The following is a 19599-nucleotide window of genomic DNA, read 5'->3' on the forward strand; positions in this document are numbered from 1 at the left end:
CTCGTCCAGCTCACGACGTGAACAGACCTTTTTAAAGGAAAGGAAACAAATCTTGCAGACCTTTGACAATTGCTTCTCTCCGCCCCAGAGTCGCAGACCTCAGCCAAAGAAGCCTTAACACATGACATTCTCATCCTGGACACATGACATTCACATCCTGGGCTATGAAATGATCTATCAGCTGCCTACTGTCCCTGAGAAAGAAAATTTGGGCCTTCACAACAGGCCAAGGAATAATTTCTTTGGATTAATGTCAAGATAGAAATGCAAAAGGAAGAGACCAAGGGATCCCTAGTTTGGAAAATGCTGCCTTTGGCTGGCGTGTCCCCAGCTGGCATATTCTCGAACTTTTTTTCTCCCTGTCTTACAGGATCCAGAACAAAGGGCCTGCGAGAGTCTGATGGGATTGAGGCCTCCTGGTCCTCTCCTCCCCTGGACCTCTCAGCCCTGTAGCTGAGGTGGCCCCATGCCTGGGTCCTGGGGAAAACTGGGTCTACAGCCGTGACCCCAGGGCTGCCCCCTCTCCTTGAAGTGAGAAGGCCAATAGGTGAGGCTCCTGCATGTTATTCAGGGAAGAAATAGGTCCTAGAACGCTTTCTGTAAAAATAACCTCCCCGGCTCCTCCTTTATGGGTGAGGGAAAGTGCTTAAAATGCTTAGAGGGAATAAACAGCTTTTAATGAAGTTACATTGCCACATAATGGGTATCATAAAATTGCCTTCATACTACAGGGTCCCAGGATGGCATTTATTATCGACTGCGCCGGAATAGTCTTTGCAGAGCTCCGGCAGCTGCAGAGAGAAGAATGCAAAAGTCTCCTTAAATTACCTGATTGAAATAACCAGCGGAATATTCCGCGGGGCCGCCGCGTGCCAGGGAAGCCGCCTTTGGGGTGGTCTGTCAGAGGCGGTTTGCGCAGTCTGAAGAACACAGGAGTTTCATTGCAGCAAAACAGATGTTCATCTTGTTTCTCCATCGGCTGTTTGATGAGAAATTTATTGCTCTTCCGCTGGGCAGGAGCCCCTCTCGGCTGTGGAGTCTATTAGGCAGGCCAGCAGCTGGCGGGAAGCCAAGGTGAGGCTGTTTTGATGAAACCCATGAAAAGCCTTGGCTTGGAGGCGCCGGTAATAATGCACTGGCTAGACTCTCCTGATTGGGCGATTGATTGGCCTGATTTGATTTATTGATCAATACCCTCAAATTTGGCGTCTGAGAAGCTGCACTAATCTTTAACTGTTGTGAACATCTCTACCTGCTGGAGAATTAGACCCTGATAAGGAAAGTATGAAAGGAATCGGGGCTTATCTTAATCACACACTGGGCCCCAGCACTGCCCGCGCCAGCGAGGGCCCCAGTGCACCGCGCCCCATCGCCATGCAGGCCGGCTCAGATCTATAAATTGATGGAATTCAAAGCCTCCAGCATCGATTACCGTTATAACAAACAGCGGTGCACAGAATGTCTGATTATTTTTAGACAAAGATTCTGTTCTCTCAGCAGCAATTTTGCTGAGGCTGTCACTGTGTCAGATGTCTACTGTTGATTGCAATTAGATGCAATACAAAAAAAAATTAAACTATCTGTATCCTTAGTCTTATTTCCAGTTATTAAATCTCTCTCTTTGTTTGCCGTTTCCTCATGATATCTACAGCTGGGTGAAATATTTGGTTAGCAGGAGAAATCCTTGTAATTCAGCGGGGGTGCCATGGCCCACCGGCTCATTGGATTAACTCTGATAGGGCGTGCAGAGTCTTGGGGGGAGGGGAGTTGAATGGGGGCGTCTGTTAAAAAGTGTGCAGGGCGAAGGCTTCGTGCAAAAATATTTCAGGGCAGGGTGAAGGGATAAAAACAGATCTTCAGCGCCCTCTTGAATGCCTGCTTTCAGTTTTCTTGTTTCCTTCCACCTCTGGCAGTACCTAACCAGGGTTGTGCCCCTGTCAACGGGTCAGGGAGGTTATCCAAGCAACTGAGTACAAAGGTGGGCGCCACTTGGAATAATTAATTCCTCCAACCAGAGACCACACTTGGGACCCCTTCTGCACTCAATCATACCTGCAGAACAGGCTCCAGGTGATTGTGGCTCTGAACAAATTAGGCATTCCCTTTTACACGTGGCCTGGCAGCCAGCATCCTGATGTTGGCCGTGTGCATCCATCATCTTGGCGCTCTCCAGTTGATCTCTCATCTCAGAGCCATTAGCCTCAGCGTCCTTGATGGTAGAACAGCTGTAAACTCGACACCATTATTGGGGTGGCTGAGACCGACCATTCGTTACTTGATGGAACAGAAACGAAGGCTCAGGTGACAAAGCCAAGGCCTCCAGGTTCCCAGAAGCCAACTCTACTTGGAATCAACAACCACCGACTAATTTTAAAACGTTCATAGTGGAGGGTGGAGAAGGAGGAGGTGACAGCTTTGACATTGGGGTCAGCCGAGCGAGTCCTGCAGGAATCGATAGGCAGGCATTGATCTCCATAGCAGAAGTGGGCAAGGGACATGGCCCCTGAGCCCGCTCAGAAACAGACTGTCAAACACCCCTGCGAGGCTGCTCCAGGGGAGCTGGTGAGGGTGACTCTCAGCTCCCTGAAGGCAGGGAGTGGCTCAGTCTTGTTCAGTAGTAATCAGACTAACACCTGCCACTTATTCACCATCAGTTGCCCCACATCCTGTGCTGAGCTCTTCCAAGCACGACTTCCTCCCTCAAGCTGGCCATTTGGAAGGTTGGTAATAATTCTACCTGTTTGATAGATGGAGAAACCAAAGCTCACAGGCGTTGAGTGGCTTGCCAAGGTCACACAGCTAAGAAGTGGTGAGGTTGGAAGTCAAGTACAGATTGGTTTCTGGAGTCTGGGCTCTTAACCTCAATGAAGAACGCTCAGTAAATATCTGCTGAATGAATGAATGAATGAATGAATGAATATAACATGTGCCTCAGTTGGGCTCCTAGATAGCCAAGGATGACAGAGTCAGCCCATCTCTGAAGAAACCAGAAATATAAAAATTTCAATGACTCCCATGGATAGGCCTGGTGTTGGGGCCTCCAGGACTTCAGCCTCATGGGCATAGAGCTGTGCCAGGCTCCAGCACCCCCAGTTAGAAGAACCAGTCTGAGGTCACTAGGAAGCTTCCATGCAAAGAAATCTCAGAGTTGAGGGGTTTGGCAGTAGAGAAGAGCAATAATGGGGGTCTCAGGAGACAGGGTGAGTTCATTGGTCACCTCACCGGAAGCCAGACACCCTTGGACCGTGGTAGTGTGATTGTTAAGAGATGGAACCCTGAAGTTAGGTCGGCCATGGTTCGAATCCCAGAGTCATCATATTCTTAGCTCTATGTGACCTTGGGCAAGCAATCGAACCTCTTGGCCTCACTTCTCCAATCTGCAAATAGGGCTGATAATATTACCTCCGTCTTGAGGTGACTGTGAGGATGAAGTGAGGAGTTATGTGACAGCCAGCCCGTACACAGTGCCTAGCACATGCTCTTTGGCGGCGTTGATCCCTGACATAGTCGACATCTTCCTGTCACCCGTCGTCACCCTTTTCTGGACACACTCCAATTGTGCATGTCCCTCCTCCTTTTCCCTTTCACACCCCTGCTTTCCTGACCCTCTGGTAAACGTGGCTGGTAGACAAGGCATGGCTTTAGGGAGAGGCAGTCCCTCGTGTGGTTGGTGGGATCGACAATCAATGCAGTCCCCTTGGATGGCAAGCAGGCAGCACCTATCACATTATAAATGTGCTTGGCCTGTGATCTGGCCTTTCTTCATCTAAGAACTTAACCTTTAGATACATCCATACAGGGGCACCAAAATTAATATCTCCGTACGTTGGTGCAGCATTGGTAGTAATTGCAAAGACTCGAAGTAACCTAAGTGTCTATTTGTTAGGGATTGGACACAAGCAAGAGATCAGATACATAAAATAAGGTACCTCCACACAGAATACTCTGAGGCTATAAAAAGAAGACAGATGTGCTGATAAAAGGAGCAGGGAAGATAAATGCAGTGAAAATGGCAAGTTGCAGAACATGGTATGTAGCCTGCTATATCTGAGTAAAACAAAAAGGAAAGATTATGCTTACACGTTTGCCTGCATATGAATGGAATATCTTTGAAAGAATACAAAATAATGGTGGGTACCTCTGGAGAAAGACATTTTAATGTCAAATCTTTCTGTGCTGTTGCAGTTTTTATCATATGCATATATTACTTCAGCAGTATAAAATTTTACTATTTAAAAAACGTATAATGAAAGAGTCTGGATTCTTGGAATCAGATTTGGGAGCAAATATTGTCTCTGTTACTTACTAGCTGCTGACCTTAGTTAAACATTAGCAACTCGCTATGCCTCAGTTTTCTCATCTGTAAAATGATGATGCTTTGAGGTGACGACAGGTGTCAGTGAGATTGTGCATATAAACCAATAACCTGGTCTGTGTGCCATCCATGGTTGTTAGCAGTTATTGTTACCAGCTCTGAAGCTGAAAGAAGGTACTGTTTATGGCAATGCTGTGCCCAGAGTCCTGCGTGGGAGTGCCCAGCTTGATTCTTTCCTTTTTTTTTTTTTTTAAATCAGATTTCAAAGCATTGAATTGGTTCCCCCAGCACCCTCCAAAGTGACAGATTAAAGGGTTTGGGTTTTTTGGTATTGTTATGAACTCCTGGATTTAAACCTCTTTGATGGATTTCAGTCCATCACAATTACTTTTCTTTTTGATACTCAAATCATCCCATCTCTTGCCCCTGGGAGCCCCTTCAAATTAGCCCCTGGGGTCTGGACAGTTTCCTCACCTGCCATAAGGAGTCACAGTCTGTTTTCCCAGAGTTTCCTTGAGGCGAAGGACAGAACAGGTGTTGGCAGTGTGGAGCCAGGTATGCACAGACCCAGGTTCAATATCTGATTCTGCCCATTTCTGTCACTATGCCGAAACTCCCTATGCCTCAGTTTATGCATCCATAAAATGGAGTCAATAACAGTGACAGCCTGCAGTTTATGTTGGTAAATGACATGATATACCTAAAGCATTTAGCACAGGGTTTTGCACACAATAAGTAGTTAATGCGATGACCTGTGGGAACATCTTGCACAGTGCCTACCTAGTTTGTAGAAGGAGCTCAACAAATTCATGTTCCTTTCTTCCCTTTTCAATGGAAAGTTTCAAGGGGTCTCCAGAGTAGTGGCAGGGTTTCTCAAAAGACATATTCAGAGATCTCACCCATGTCACACTTTCTGATGAATCTTTTAATACCGAAAACAACAGCCAGAGAAAAAGAAAAAATTATTTATAGAGGTTGTGGTCCCATCCTCTAGGACAGCCTACCATTTCCAGAGCTGAGCCCTCAGGGGAGGCTAGGGCCTCTGAAAGCCACTTCAGTCCATCTCAGGAGGCCCAGGTGACCCCCCCAAGTCCTTAACTGAATCCCCCCTTGGCCACATCACCCCCACTTCCCATAGCGAAGCTGCCCCCGGCTCAGGTCAGCCAAGAGACCTAGGTCCCACAGAGCACTGGGCGGCATAGCTGCCAGTCACCCCACCACCTAAAAGCCATCGATCAGATATTTTCACTGAGTCACTCTGTTTTTAAACTTGGCCTTTCTGTCTCATTTTCTTACATCCCTCAAGGACATATTTTCAAAACCTTAAGTGGGCCAGCCAGACTGTGGTACAGTCATTAAAATCAATGACAACTGAGCATCAGGAAGTGCTCAGGAGTACTTTGCAAATATGGCTTTGAGCCCTTGAACCCACCTCTTGCATTGTTCCTTTAACAGATGTTTATTGAGCACCTACTGTGTGTACTTTTTGAATGGATAGTCTACCTCAATAAATAGATTACTAACATGAAGCATTCACATCAGGAATAAAGAACAGGTGAGAGAGAGTTATAACATACTCGGGGAGAAGCAGTGGGAGGAAGGACCAGCTCTTTTCCTTCAGCCCAAGGAGTCAGGCATTGTGTGTACCAGGTGCTGTCACAGGCCAAGGACACAACAGTGAACAAGACAGACACATCCTGCCATCAGTGCTGAGCAGGGGAGAAAACAAGAAGAAAGCAAACAGGTATATAAGGGTGCTCTGAGGGAAGTCACCAGTGGCCAAGAGAGAATAACAGGGTACCCTTTAGGGCTGATGGTCAGAGAAGGCCTAAAGGAACATTGATAGGAAAATCTAGTGAAAGAGAGGTCCAGGCAAAGGGAACAGCAAATGCAAAGGCCCTGAGATAGTCACATGCTTGACCAATGAAAGTTAGAGTACCTGGAACACACCAGAAGGCATGATCACCAGCAGAGAGGTGGCAAGGCCGGGTCACACCCAGCTTGCTGGCCCTGGGCAGAATCGGGGACATCAGCCTCAAGAGTAGTCACCAAAAGAGTTTTTGGCCTAGGAGTGATGGGATCCGGTTCATGTTAGTGAATGTACCCTTGGGTGCTGTGGTGGAACTCATTGTTGGGAGGTAGGAGTAACAGGAAGATGCATGACTGGTTTCTGCACCAGTCCTGGTGAGCAACGATGGGGACTTGGTGACAGTGGAGATGGCAAGGTAAGGGCAGATTCCAGAGTATTTTGGCCAGAGGAAAAGAGCTGGTTCTCCCTCCCCTAGCTCTCCCACTCCCCCACCCCCAGAACAGCCATTTAGAGAAGCACACAAATCATAAGGTTACAGCTTGCAGAATTGGCACAGCTGAACACACCCATGAATCAGTACTGAGATCAAGAAACAGACCATTCCCAGCTACCCAGAAGCATCCCTTGTAACCCTCCTAGTGCTGCCCCTCCCCACCCCCCCATCCCTAGTTATAACCAGTCTCCTGACTTCTAACCACACAGATTCATTTTCTGTTTTTGTACTTTATACAAATGAAATCATCAAGTCTGTACTCTTTTGCATCTGGCTTTTGCTTAACATTACATTGGTGAGATTTATCAATACTTGTTGTTTGTGTGTAGTTCATTCATGCTTATAGCTGTACTATAGTATTCCACTGGGTAAATATATCACAGATTTATCCATTCTCCTGTTAATGAGTGTTTGGGTTGTTTCCAGATTGAAGCTATTATGAATGGTGCTTCTATGAACATTCCAGACCAATGCTGCTCAAACTTTAATGTACTCATGAATCACCTGGAGATCTTGTTATAATACAGACCCCAATAGAGTAGGTCTGGGGTGGGCCCTGAGTTCTTGCACTTCTCACACATTCTCAGGTGAAGCTGATGCTACTAGCCTACAACCAAAGTTTGAATAGCAAGGCTCTGTTTTGGTGAACATAGTTCTCTGGGGTACGTATCAAGGAGTGGAATCGTTGAGGTCATAGGGCAGCATGTGTTTTGCTTTAGTAGACACTGCTGAGTAGTTTTCACAGGTATTGGTTGACACCCCTACTAGTGGTGTATGAGAGTTCCGGTTGCTCCATGTCCTCATCAACACTCGTTACCTTTCATTTTAGCCATTCTCATGGGTATATAGAGGTATCTTGTTGTAGTTTAAATTTGTATTTTCCTAACGATGGTGAGTTTGAGCGTCTTCTCTTTTATTAGGATATCCTCTTTGGGGAGGTGCTGGTTCAAGTCTCTTGCCCATTTTTCTGTTAGACAGTCTCTTTTTTTTTAAATTAAGTTTTAGGCATTCTTGATTCTAGACACAGTCCCTTATTAGGTAAACTGCATATACCGTCTCCCACTCTGTGGCTTTGCCTTTGCACTCTTGTTTCGCCTGTTCTTTTTAATTAAACAGTCAGTGCTCAGGACTTTCAGGGGATGAGGACAGTCTCATTTTGCCTGTCATAACCACCTCGGAGGCTGTCATCAGAAGGACTATCCCTCAGCTCCTTGCTCACTTACACACTGACACTTTTGTCACCTTCCAAAGAGGGTCCTCTCCCCACATTCATGGTGGACATGCCTCCAGCTACCCATACCCTTCCTCATGGTCCAAGCTGCTCAAACCCGGGCTTTCCTTAACCCTGATATTCTTTTGATATCCTTCCACTTCTGATGTTTTCTGACCACTTGATTAGTTCACCTTTCCTGGACATCCAGAGAAATGCCTGACATTATTAGATCCACAGATGCCTCGTGTCTCCCAGAGGCTCCCCTCTGAAGGCTCTGAGAGGCAGGTGGACTGCCTATGTTCACATGTACCTGACTTAATTCTCCATCCTCTTAAGAGCCTCTACCTTTGCACTTGCTGCATCCCCATAGAACAGTGACCTGGCTTTTAATCTGGTGTGTGTGTGGTAAGAGAAAGCCTAGTGGAATTTTTCAAAAGCTACACAACATGGGATGATGTCATCACTCTGACGGCTAATGGAGTGTGTGTTTGTGTAGTCTTGGGCTTGAAAATTTTCTGTTTTAATTTTGAACACAGTAAATAGCGATCGATAAAATCTATGTAGACAAAGCTCTTTGGGTTCCGCGATCATTTTTAAGTGTATAAAAAGGTTCTGAGACAACAAAAGTATGTGCTGTGTTAAATGAAAAAGTGAGTGAGGGAAAGGATGAGTAAATGAGTCAACGAGTGAGTGAGTGAATGAATGAAGTTTGTGCTAGGGAGTTTAGACCTGGCTTGTCTTTAATGAGTGGCAGTTGGTGAACAGCATTTTGGCGGTGTCATGGAGAATGGATTGGAGGGAGGAAGGAGGGCAGAAGGCGCTGGAGGGTGGTGTGGGATTATTGCCTTCAAATAGGCTTTGACCAGCTCAAGAGTCCCAGACACAGCCAAGGACTGACTGTTCCAAGGTGTTTTTTACAGTGGAACAATTTGAAATAATTAGAACTTTACAAAATGTCTTTAAACACACTGGTAATGGGCATAAGAAAACACTTGTGAAGTATAATCAGTTATTAGCATCTGATCAATTATCCTCATGGATAGCTGTTGGGGGTAGGGGAAGAGAAGCAATAATAAGCCCCTTGATTAACTAATTTGAATATCTTTGGAGAACAAATTCTGAAATTTCTTTCTATTTTCTCCCCTGCTATTGTAATGGCCGCACATCTGCTGGAAAAAGGAGGGATGGAAATGGTAATGAGCGTTCTGCTGTGAACAGACTCCTTGTTTAGGATCCTGGGAGGAAGGAACTGGAGGTGTGGGGGTAGCCAGCCAGCCAGCCTGGGGACCTCCTGCTGGCTGGAAGGGAGTCAGCTCTGGCCCTCCCCCAGAGGATGTTTGGGTCAGTGGGGGAAGCTGACTTCAGTGGACGTTGAGCACAGGCAGGGGCAGGGAGGTAACTGGGAGCAGAACGGATCCACCCATAGACCCTCTAGAGCCAGCTGGGCCTGTGGCAATGCCAGGAAGGAGTGGACAGTAAGGAAACCTACATTCTGGACGTTGTCCTCAGCCTTGGGCTCCTCCCCAACGTCTCTGGGAGCCAGGTTTATAAAAGGTGGGGGTGATGAATCCGGAATGTTAAGGACTTCCTCACGTCCAGGGGTCTCTGATCCCATAGGACAGTGTGAACCCATTGCACCAGTGGCCACCTAGCTTGCAGTCACATTGTCGTTAAAGAGGCTCTGGAGCTAGACTCCTGGCTTGAATCCAGCCCTGCCGTATTAGCTCTGTGACCTTGGGCAAGTGATTTAACCTTTCTGTGCCTCATTGTGCTCCTCTGTAAAAAGGAATTATAACTGTGCCCGCCTCCAAGGGTTGTTAGCTTGGGGCCAGGTACACCATAAGTACACTGTAAACGGAAGCCTCTGTTGTTATTTCCTCCCATGTAATTAACAGGCTAGACTAGAGTTTGCAAACTGGCAGCGCAGGGTCCAGCCCCCCAGTAAATCTGTTTTGTTTGGCACAGACTGCATTGTTAAATTTTTTTCTGAATTTGTTGCCAACAGTTAAAAATTGGGAGATTTTCAAATTAAAAATCTGGATTTGGACTTTTCTGTAGAATTAGACCCTCCGACCCCACTGGGCCCACAATCTTCTGTGGCACCAATCAGCCAGAACTGAATATCGCTGACCCCTTTCAAGAGGACACTTGTCTCCCATTTTTCATGCCCCACCCTTGATATCACCAGCCAAGCCCCAGCCCTCACCTGTAAGCCCCATGAGGTTTGCTGGGAACAGATCAGCCTAGTTCCCTTATGTAGGTGTTTAAAGCACATTTGAATGAATGTGCATTCAAATGAGAGTCTGACTTAATGGGGCAGGTCACCCTCTGCACCTAATGGTCTTGCCTGAGAGAGAGCAGCATACCAGAGGGAGCCAAGACATCTTTCATATTTAGTTTGAAGCCGTTCAAAAAAAACTGTCTGAAACCACCACCTTAAAATCCCTCCCTCCTTCTCCCACCCAACAACTTTTTTCCCCTCCCTTGACTGTTTCATCGCTTAAAAATGGCTTAACCAATTTCGGTTATTTTTAGAAAAATGCCTAGCATGTTGGCTGACAACCTGTATTCTAAGTTTCAACCTGATACAGGAAAGACGGAGTTTATAAACCCTTAGGGAAAAAGAAAGAAAGAAAGAAAAAACAAAAACAAAAACAAAACAAAATACTGCTTTAGAATAGAAATGATCTGAAACTGACCCCATGGGTCCCAGCCAGTAGGGCATCAGGTGACATAAGGGATGGGTACCAGCCACCAGCTGTAGGTTTCAAGGGCACAGAATGAAATTTGTTCATCCAGGCTTTCACCAGCATCTCTGGAAGACCTGGATACAGAATCCTGTGGCCTGTGAGAGGCGAGACCGGTAGGCGTGTGTCCTCGAGCCAGGAAGTACCTTCTCTGAGCCCCAGTTTTGCCATCTGTGACATGGGGATACAAGTCACCATTTCAGGTAAAATGCTGCCCACAGAGCCTGATGCCCAGGGACTTGTCTATAAGTGTTCGTTAGTGTTGTGATGGTCCAGTGCAAAGACGAAGAAGACTGAGAAGAGAGCTAGCACAAGCTTTATGGATTATGAGTGGCAGCTGAGCATACCCCCGATTTCTTTTGAGATTTTTAAAACAACTTTATTGAGATAATCATTTACATGGTAAAATTCACCTTTTGTACATGTACAAGTCACTGTTTTTTAGTATTTACAGAGTTGTGCAACCATCACCACAATCCTATTTTAGAACATTTTCATCACTCCAAAAAGACTTTTTGTGCCCATTTAGAGTTACTTTCTGATTCCCCAAGATACCGCAAATCTTTCTATGTCTGTAGATTTGCCTTTTCTGGTTGTTTAATGGGATCGTACAATATGTGGTCTTTTGTGTCGGCTTCTCTCACTTGGTATTATGTTTCCAAGGTTCATCCATGTTTTAATAAGTCTGAGTATTTTTGTTTTGTTTTTTGTTGCTACATGAAATTACATTATACATGTTTTTTTTCATCAGTCGATGGGCATTTGGTATGTTTCACTTTATGGCTATTGTGATAGTGCTGCTATGAACATGTACATTCAAGTCTTTTTGTGAACATATATTTTCAATTATCTTGGATAGAGGGGTGGAATTGCTGGGTTGTAAGACAAATACATGTTTAACTTTTTAAGAAACCGCCAAACTGTCTTTCAGAGTGGCTGTAGCAGTTAGCATTTCCATCAGTATGTGGGTGCTCCACTTGCCCCACGTGCTCACCAGCGTAGAGTCATGTCTTCTCGAGATTTGAACATGCATTTGTGGCCCCTGATTTCAATCAGGGTTTGGTCTGCAGATTCTGGGAGCCGTTAGAACTTGAAGCAATGAATGTCAGGCAGGGGTATGGGATGCATGGGACAAGACCACACATGTGTCTTTATTGTTCTAAAGCAGCACAGACCAAAAGCACTTTCTGTGGTAACATAAATGATGTCTATCTGAACTGTCTGCAGTGGTAGCCACTGGCACCTGAGGTTATTAAGCTCTTAGGAGGTTTGTGAGACTGAGGAACTGTATTTATAATTGTATTTTATTTAAATTAATTTAGATGTACTAAGTTTAAATAATTACATAAGGCAAGTGATTACCTTATTGGATGATATAGTACTTGAAGTTTGAGATCACTGCTCAGTATGTTCTAGGTCCTCGAAGAATCTTTCTGAGGATTCATCAGAGTTCAGCTTTTTTGATCACCGATAGCAGGAGTAAGCGTGGGGCTCCAGGATTACAGGCCTGCATGTATGCTGGACTGTCACATCTGGATAGTACATAGTGCCTCGGGATGGAGAGAGAAGGTGCTCTGGGAATTCAGGTCATGGTGTTCTGTAGGGTCAGGAAAAGAGCATGGATGAGCTCTGGAGCCAGGAGACCAAGGTTGAAGTCCCAGCCCTGTCATTTACCAAGTCTGTGACCTGGGACAGGTGACCTGTCCTCTCTGAGCCTCGGTTTCCTCATATGGAAAAAACATGGAGTGATAACATCATTCTTGAAGGACTGTTGTAAGGCTCAGAGAAGAATGACTATAAATTCGTTAGCATGGTGTCTGTCACTTAGTACATGCAGAAAAGTATCAGCTTCTGTTACTGTTATGTTTTTTGTTGTTACTCTGCCTGGTCCCAGGGCTGTATGAATGCCCTCATCTGTGAAAACTAAGATGCTAGGCTGTCAACACTACACAGGCAATGACCTTGTCTGTTGCACCACTGCTGGATCCCCAGCACCTGGAATAGCACCTGACACAGAATAGGCACTCAAATGCTTGTTTGACGAGTGAATGAATGAATGAATGAATGAATGAATGCCACTGGCTTGTCGATAAACAGGCTATAAGCAGCACTGGGGTTCCTTGAAAGATCAACAGACACTGTCCTTAGAAAGTATGTGGTTTGAAAACAACACCAGATTCAGTACCAACAATGGCCTGTTTTATGTGAGGGCAGAGATGGCTTCCCCCTTCTTGAACAAGTGGTTCATCTCAGCAGGGCCTTGACTACAGTGCACAGGCACCCAAGACGGATGTGGAATGGATAAGCTTTGGCTGGGTCAGCCAGGCCAGACCCACCTGCCACTACCTGCCCCAACCAGATCTGCAGCTAAGGTTTACACAGTGAGAGATATGGCCCTAAAATGCGAATGGATTTGCATCCAAGTAATTCTCCCAGGCCTTAAAATATTAGAAAGCGCTAACATCTCAGGCAGCAGTGTGCCCCCCCAGGCCTGTTTGTCTTGGGGAACACACTAGTTCCATATCATTAATCTTCCTCCACCCTTGCTTTTCTCTTCCTTTTTCCTCTTGTTCTTCTCACTCTTTCTTTACCACCTCTAGGCCCCAAAGTAAGATATTTCCATTCTTACAGAATTATTTTTGTTTTATTTGTGTGAAACGGTTTGTAGCTATCAAAGTCTTTTCATATTCATTATATTTATTCGATGTGCAAAGAAACTCTGTGAGGTGAATACTCATTTAAAAAGTATCTGTTAAGCTTTGACTACATGCCAGGTACACCTAGGTGCTGGGAACACAGAACAAGACACAAGTCCTGCCATTCTGGAGCTTTTAGTCTTGGAGTGGAAGCCAACAATTAAACATGCAAATAAGTTTAGCTTTGCAGATGATGATGAATGCTCTGTAAAAAAGGAACAAGGAGGAGGTGGATCTACTTTAGAGTTTGGGGGTGTGGGGGACAGGGAGGATCCCACTAGGAAGGTGCCAGAGTTGAAGTGAAGGGAAGGGATTGCAGGCAAAGGGAACTACCTGTGCAAATGCCCCAAGGTGGGAAAGAGGCTGGTGTATTGAGGGACTAAAAGCCTGTGCATAGTGTTGGGGAGAGATGCCCCCCACCCCAAAAGCTGAAGCCTTCAGCAGTGGCTGGATCCTGTAGACCCTAGTGAGAAGTCTGGATTTTAATCCAAGACCATGGCAAATATATTATGGAAAAGTTTCAGGCCAGGGAGAGATAAGAACTAATTGACATTTTGAACAGCTCACTCCAGCTGCCGTATGAGAATTTGACTATTGCAGGTTAAGGGTGGGAGCCAGGAGAGAAAGGAGGAGGCCCTGGAAGTATCACCGGTAGGGAATGATTTCAGCTTAGACAAGGTAGCCATGGAGCGGTTATTATTTCTGGACAATGAGAGATACTTAAGAGTGAGACATGACTGGGATTCACTTAGTAGTAGTATTCTCATAGTACAGGTAAGGACACAGCTCAGAGAGGTTCGATGACTTGCCTGGGTCAAAACTGGCAAGTGCAGCAGGCAAGATTTGAGCCCAGGCCTGCATGGCCACTAGAATTCCAGCACTTCTGCCCCGCTCCTCAGTACTGCTTCTAGGTAGCTCAGCTTGATGTCCAACCCCCAATGATGCTCACAAAGCATTATCCCCACTTTACAGATCAGGAAATTGAGGCTTAAGTATTAGGATCTCCCAGCTGGAGAGTGGCAGAGGCAGGATTCAAAACCAGCCAACACTCTTAAGCTTTCATCTAGGTCCAGTGTTAGGAAAATGAGCGTCCTCTGTCCTGGGCCTTTTTGGGCTCTGGAGAAAGAAAGGAGATGGAGGTGGGCGGGGAGAAGGGAACAGAGTCCACTGTCCCTGGTCTAGAATAGGCCAGTCTGTCGTTCTTGGGTTTTCTCTTAGTCAGTTAATACAGTAAAAACCCAATTCTGTACCGACTGTGTGTCTGTAGGTAGGGGGAAATTCTGTTATGCCTCCAAAGTACACAGGTAAAAATCTCCTCAGGTCTAGGAGAGAGAGGTCTTATCTGTGTTGTTTTGGAAATCGCCTTTTGTGGTTTGGGGAGAGGAGAGGTCACCCCTCTTGCAGTCAGGGTCCTAGTCTCGTCTTTGAACTTTCCCAGTCCGGTCAGTGCCTGGCCCATCCCTGTCCATCACTTTACTTACAAGAAGGCCATCTAGGGTCCAGTTTCAGTAAAATCATCCCAGTAGGAATTTTACATTAATGTTGATGATAAGCATTATAATAAAATATAGATAAATAAAAAGGGATAGTGTTCAAAATAGTTGTTTTTCCTCTTTCTCTCTCAGCTCCCCCTTTTGTTCTTTATTTTCTGGAAGTGGAAGGATTGTATATTAGGACCCAACTCAGCTTAGTGTGAAATAAGATCTGCACCTTGGACAGGATGCAGCCGGTTAGACTGTTAATTGAGGTTTTGGGCTCCCAGTTGCTTCTTGCCTAGGTCTCATGGCTTTCTGACCCAACCCCCATGGAGTCCCCAGTATGCATGCGGGTGGTCAGCCACTCCCCAGCACAGCCTGGGTTTTCCACCCTCCACGATTTTCCCAAGGGTCCTTCCTCCTCGTATGCCTTCGCCCAGAAGTCCATGCCGCATTCTGTTAGCTGCAGCTCTCCCAGTGTTTCCCTCAGGACAATGCCTGCATATTTGTGTGGCTGTCATCTCCACCACTGAGCTGCATGAGGCTCCTAGAGCCCCACCTGGCACATAGCGGATGCTCAATAAATGCTTCCTTCCTCACCTAGATTGCACATCTGTCACCCTCTTGGCTCTGTACCCCAATGCATTTTTCCAGAGCTTTTTGGGGTTCCCACAGACCTTCCTCCCACTCCCAGTACCCTCCGGCTCAAAAGGAGGCTGCTCAGATGAATGGATTTAAGATGATGAAAATGGCACAAATTGGAGATGGTGCAGTGGTTTGGAGAAGAGTGGACCCAACTCTGATTTTGTCTGACTGATCATGGATAAGTGACATCATCTCTTTGAGACTTGTTTTCCACATCTGCAAAAGAGGTTAGGAGATGAGATGGTCCCAGGCATGGAAAGTGACGTCATAGTAAACACTTAGATCCTATGATGCAATGAGTAATCACCACTATGGCCCCTAGCAAGTGCCTGGTACAAAAGAGGTGCTCAATAAACACTTGAATGAATGAATGATTATTTGATATGCCTCCCCCCAATACACACTTTTTAACAGAGAAGGGTGAAGGACATAGAGAGTCATTGCCCGTCCACTCACCCGGCTGGACCAGATGTATTAGCCCTAAGAGGGGCATGAGGGATCCCTGATCTCTTACCTAACACCCACTAGATTGGGGGCTACTTTGTTTTCTTGGTGCCATGAGGTTTTACATTCTGAGAACTCCAGAATATAAGCAGCAATCAGGGACAAGAGGAAGTGGTCGGATGTGGCTCCTGGTTTGTGGCAAGATAATTAGGTGTTTGACTGGCATCCTCTCTCAAGGACAGCCACCTCCAGGTCCCTTGTGCAGCAGGAGTTGGGTTATTGTCCTGCCTGATGCTTGGGGGTGGGAGTGGGGCCCTGGAGATCTGGGGCAAAGCACTGAGTGGGGAGCAACTTCAGGATTTGGGGGTTTGGGGCATGAAGTCGGCCAGCCCATCTTTCACTTGTTCATTTATTTGAACTTTCATTCATTCGACAAGTATTGAGCACCTGCCATGTTGTGAACATCAGAGATAGATACATCAGTGACCCAACAGGCAAAGTCTATGTCCTTCTATAGCTGACATTGGAAGGGGTTGGGCAGTGGAACCTACAATAAATAGAGAAGTAACTACATAAACATGTTGATTATAAGTGCCATGGAGAGAAATAATCAGTGAGAGGGACAGGTGTGGTAGGGAGAAGGTGTTTGCTGTTATAAATAGGGTGGGACAGGCTCCTGTGAGGTGATACATGAGCCAAGACCCAGAGGAGGCAGAGGGCAAACCCACATGAAATTCGGGGGGCGGGGGCATTTTAGGCAGAGAGAGTAGCCATTGCAAAGGCCCTGTGGCAAGAATATGCTCAGTGTGCTCAGGAGCCAGCAAGAACCCCACATGACTAGAGAGGAGAGTGAGCAAAAGGGGAAATAGAAGGAAGTGAGGCTAGAGGTAAGTCACTTGGGGCTTTGATGTCATGGTGAACTCTTTGGCCTTGATGCTGAATCAGATGGGAACCATTGAAGGGTTTTGAGCAGAGAGGACAGGATATAACTTAACATTTAACAAGATCCCTGTGGCTGCTGGGTGGAGAAGAGACTGTAGGAGGGTGAGGGTGGCAATGAGAAGGTTCCTGTGGTCACCCAGGCAAGCAATGACGGTGGTCTGGCCTAGAGTGGCACCAGTAGAGAGGATGAGAAATGTTTGGGTCAAGCTGACAGAATGTGCTGATAAGAGTAATGTCCCTACCACACAGCCCTGGGTCTCAGAGCACCCTGCCCATCCAGGTACCTCCTGCAGCCTTAACCCCCTGCTGGCCACAGGCCTCTCATCCTGCCCAAACTGCTGAGAGAGAGGGGATGCCATGGCTCCATTTAAAAATGATGAGTCCTAGCTACAGAGGCCAAGGGTCTGCCCAGGCTCATAGAACCAGTAAACAAGAGCATCAAAGTTCGAACCTGCTCAGCCTGCCAAACACCGGCTCTTGGGCTGCCTCCAACTAAAAGCACATTGCCGCCTGGATTTTCAGGAAGACAGAGCTATGGGAGCTGCTAGGTGGGCCTGATGGACTGTAGCTTTAATTGTCTTTGCTCCCTGTGCAACAGAACGCTCCATGTGGAGAAGAACTGAGTATAGCTTGTTCTGGCAACATCGTAGGCATTTCAGTAATAGTTGAATGAATGAGTGAATTGGTGGGTGGGTGGATAGATGGCCCAGCCATGCTCCTGGTCTTCAGGCCACATGAGCCCTTGTTGAGAACAGACACATCATGGGAAGGTTGCCCCTCAGTATCTGGAGGAAAGGAACCCAGAAAGACATAGGTTCAAGGTCACACTTTTCAGCTGTGTGACCTTGGCAAGTGGCTTTGTCTCTGCAGGTACCATGTGTAAAATGGCGTCTGCATCATAGGGTTTGCTCCCTCAATAGATGTTTCTAGAGAATCCACTGTATACCAGATATTGTTGGAAGAATTAAATGAACTTTTGTGTGTCAGTTAGCGTGAACCAAGTATATATAATAAGCCCTCTGTGGGACAGTTATTTTATGAAGTTTGTTAAGAGTTATTGGCAGCCTCACCAACACCCATACTCAAACCTCAAGATTGGGCTCTTTGACCCCAGTGTGAACTGCCTATCACCCTGGCCCAGCTGATGGAATGCAGTAAAGCTAGCTTGGCGGGGAACTGTTTCTTGTAGGCACTGCCCCTTGCCCCAGCCTCTGATAATTGGCCCAATATATCTTGGCATCTGAAATTTACATACGGTGCAGCGAGTGATGGATGGCCCTGGTAACCCAGGCTGTCTCTCAGTGCAACTCGTTATCCATCTCAGTGAGCTGTGGAACCATCCATCTTATCTTGTCTCCTGGCTTGTAGCAGGCCAGCACGTGCCCTCCATCCCAGGTCATCCCCCAGCCTCCTCCAGAGCCAGCCTTTGAGGGCCTTCTGAAGGTAACACTCTCACCTTATGCCCCATGGCATCCCCTGAAACCCTCCTCCTTCGTGTTTGCCTGGGATTCTGATGGCAAAGCTCCTAATGGCTCCATTGACTTGAGATGCAAAATGGAACATATGGTGCCCACAAAGGGGGCCCCACCTTGCTCTTGACACAGTGGACTTCTCATGCTTATATCTACTGTCATTCATTCATAAATGTTTATTGAGTGCCTACTATGCACCTGGCATTGAGTCAGAACAGCTACAGCTGTGAACAGTATAGGCACAGTCCTCCCCCTAAGGGTCTGACATTTCACTCGTGAGTGTGAGCACTAAAGATCCTAGACCCTGTGCCAAGTCCTTTACCTACTCACAATCTGGTTCTCAAGGGATCCCTTAATAAACCTAAATTTTTATCCCCATTTTACAGACACAGAAACTGAGGTCATGCTTCTAGTGTGGTGTCAAAGCCAGAATTTAGATTCAGGTCTGTAGTCTCTGAACCATGTCATTGTTCCCCAGGCAGATGAGGTTCTTTTCAGGGCTTCTGGCATTTAGCATTTATTTATCCATTTATTTGACCAGCAAACATGTCTAGAGCGCCTGCTATGTATCAGGAACTATTCTGGGCACTGAGTATATAATAAGGAAGAAAGGACCAAAATCTCTGCCTTACTGTCATAGAGTTTGTGTTCTAGTATACAAAATAAGTGAAATTAATAGTGTGTTTGATAGAGGTACATGCTAAGGAGAAGAAAACTAAAGACAGGAACAAGAAGACCAGTTAAAGGCAATTATCCCATTCCCTCTGCCTGAGGTGCCTGGCTTTTTTACCTGTCACACTCATCTTTCTGGACCCAGGTCAAATGTTCCCACCTCAGTGGCCCTTTCCCCTAGTTATAGTAAATCACCTTGCTCTCTATGTTCCTTTCATACTTTATTTATACTTTTCATATTGTACTTAGGCACACAGTGTTTGAATTGACCTGTCTGTCTTCTCTACTGCACCCTGAATTCCTCAAGGACAAGGACTATGTTGGTTGGTTTCTATAAACCAGTACCTAGCACCGTCCTGGCACAGAATTGGGACTCAGTAATTAGCTGTGTGGATGTTTGATAGGAGGTGACAGGTAAATATCAGAAAGGGTTAACGGGCACAAATGAGGTGTCCCTTTTTTGGAGGGGAGGGTCCAGAAAGCCTTCCTGGAAGAGGAGACATTTAAGCCAAGACGAAAGGATGACTGGGATCAATTGCAAAGACAGAAGATCATCTGGGCTGAGGGATGAAGTCTGTAGAGCCATGGAATTGGGGGACCGTGGAGCATTTTGATTCCTAAAAGGAATGCACTCTGATGGGAAAGGAAACAAGGAGAGGGGAGGATGGAAGAGGC

At 46.2% G+C, this 19599-nt stretch overlaps 1 protein-coding gene across 1 annotated transcript in view; it reads left to right on the forward strand.

The window, feature by feature from the left end:
- Positions 1-19599, forward strand: part of CUX2 (cut like homeobox 2) — a 181757-nt gene that overhangs the window by 68077 nt on the left and 94081 nt on the right. The window contains 1 exon segment of the mRNA XM_025045507.1: positions 16844-16888. Within this exon segment, the coding sequence (XP_024901275.1) occupies positions 16844-16888 (45 nt within the window).

This window comes from Pteropus alecto, unplaced genomic scaffold (genome assembly GCF_000325575.1).
Source record: "Pteropus alecto unplaced genomic scaffold, ASM32557v1 scaffold213, whole genome shotgun sequence".
Classification (NCBI taxonomy): domain Eukaryota; kingdom Metazoa; phylum Chordata; class Mammalia; order Chiroptera; family Pteropodidae; genus Pteropus; species Pteropus alecto.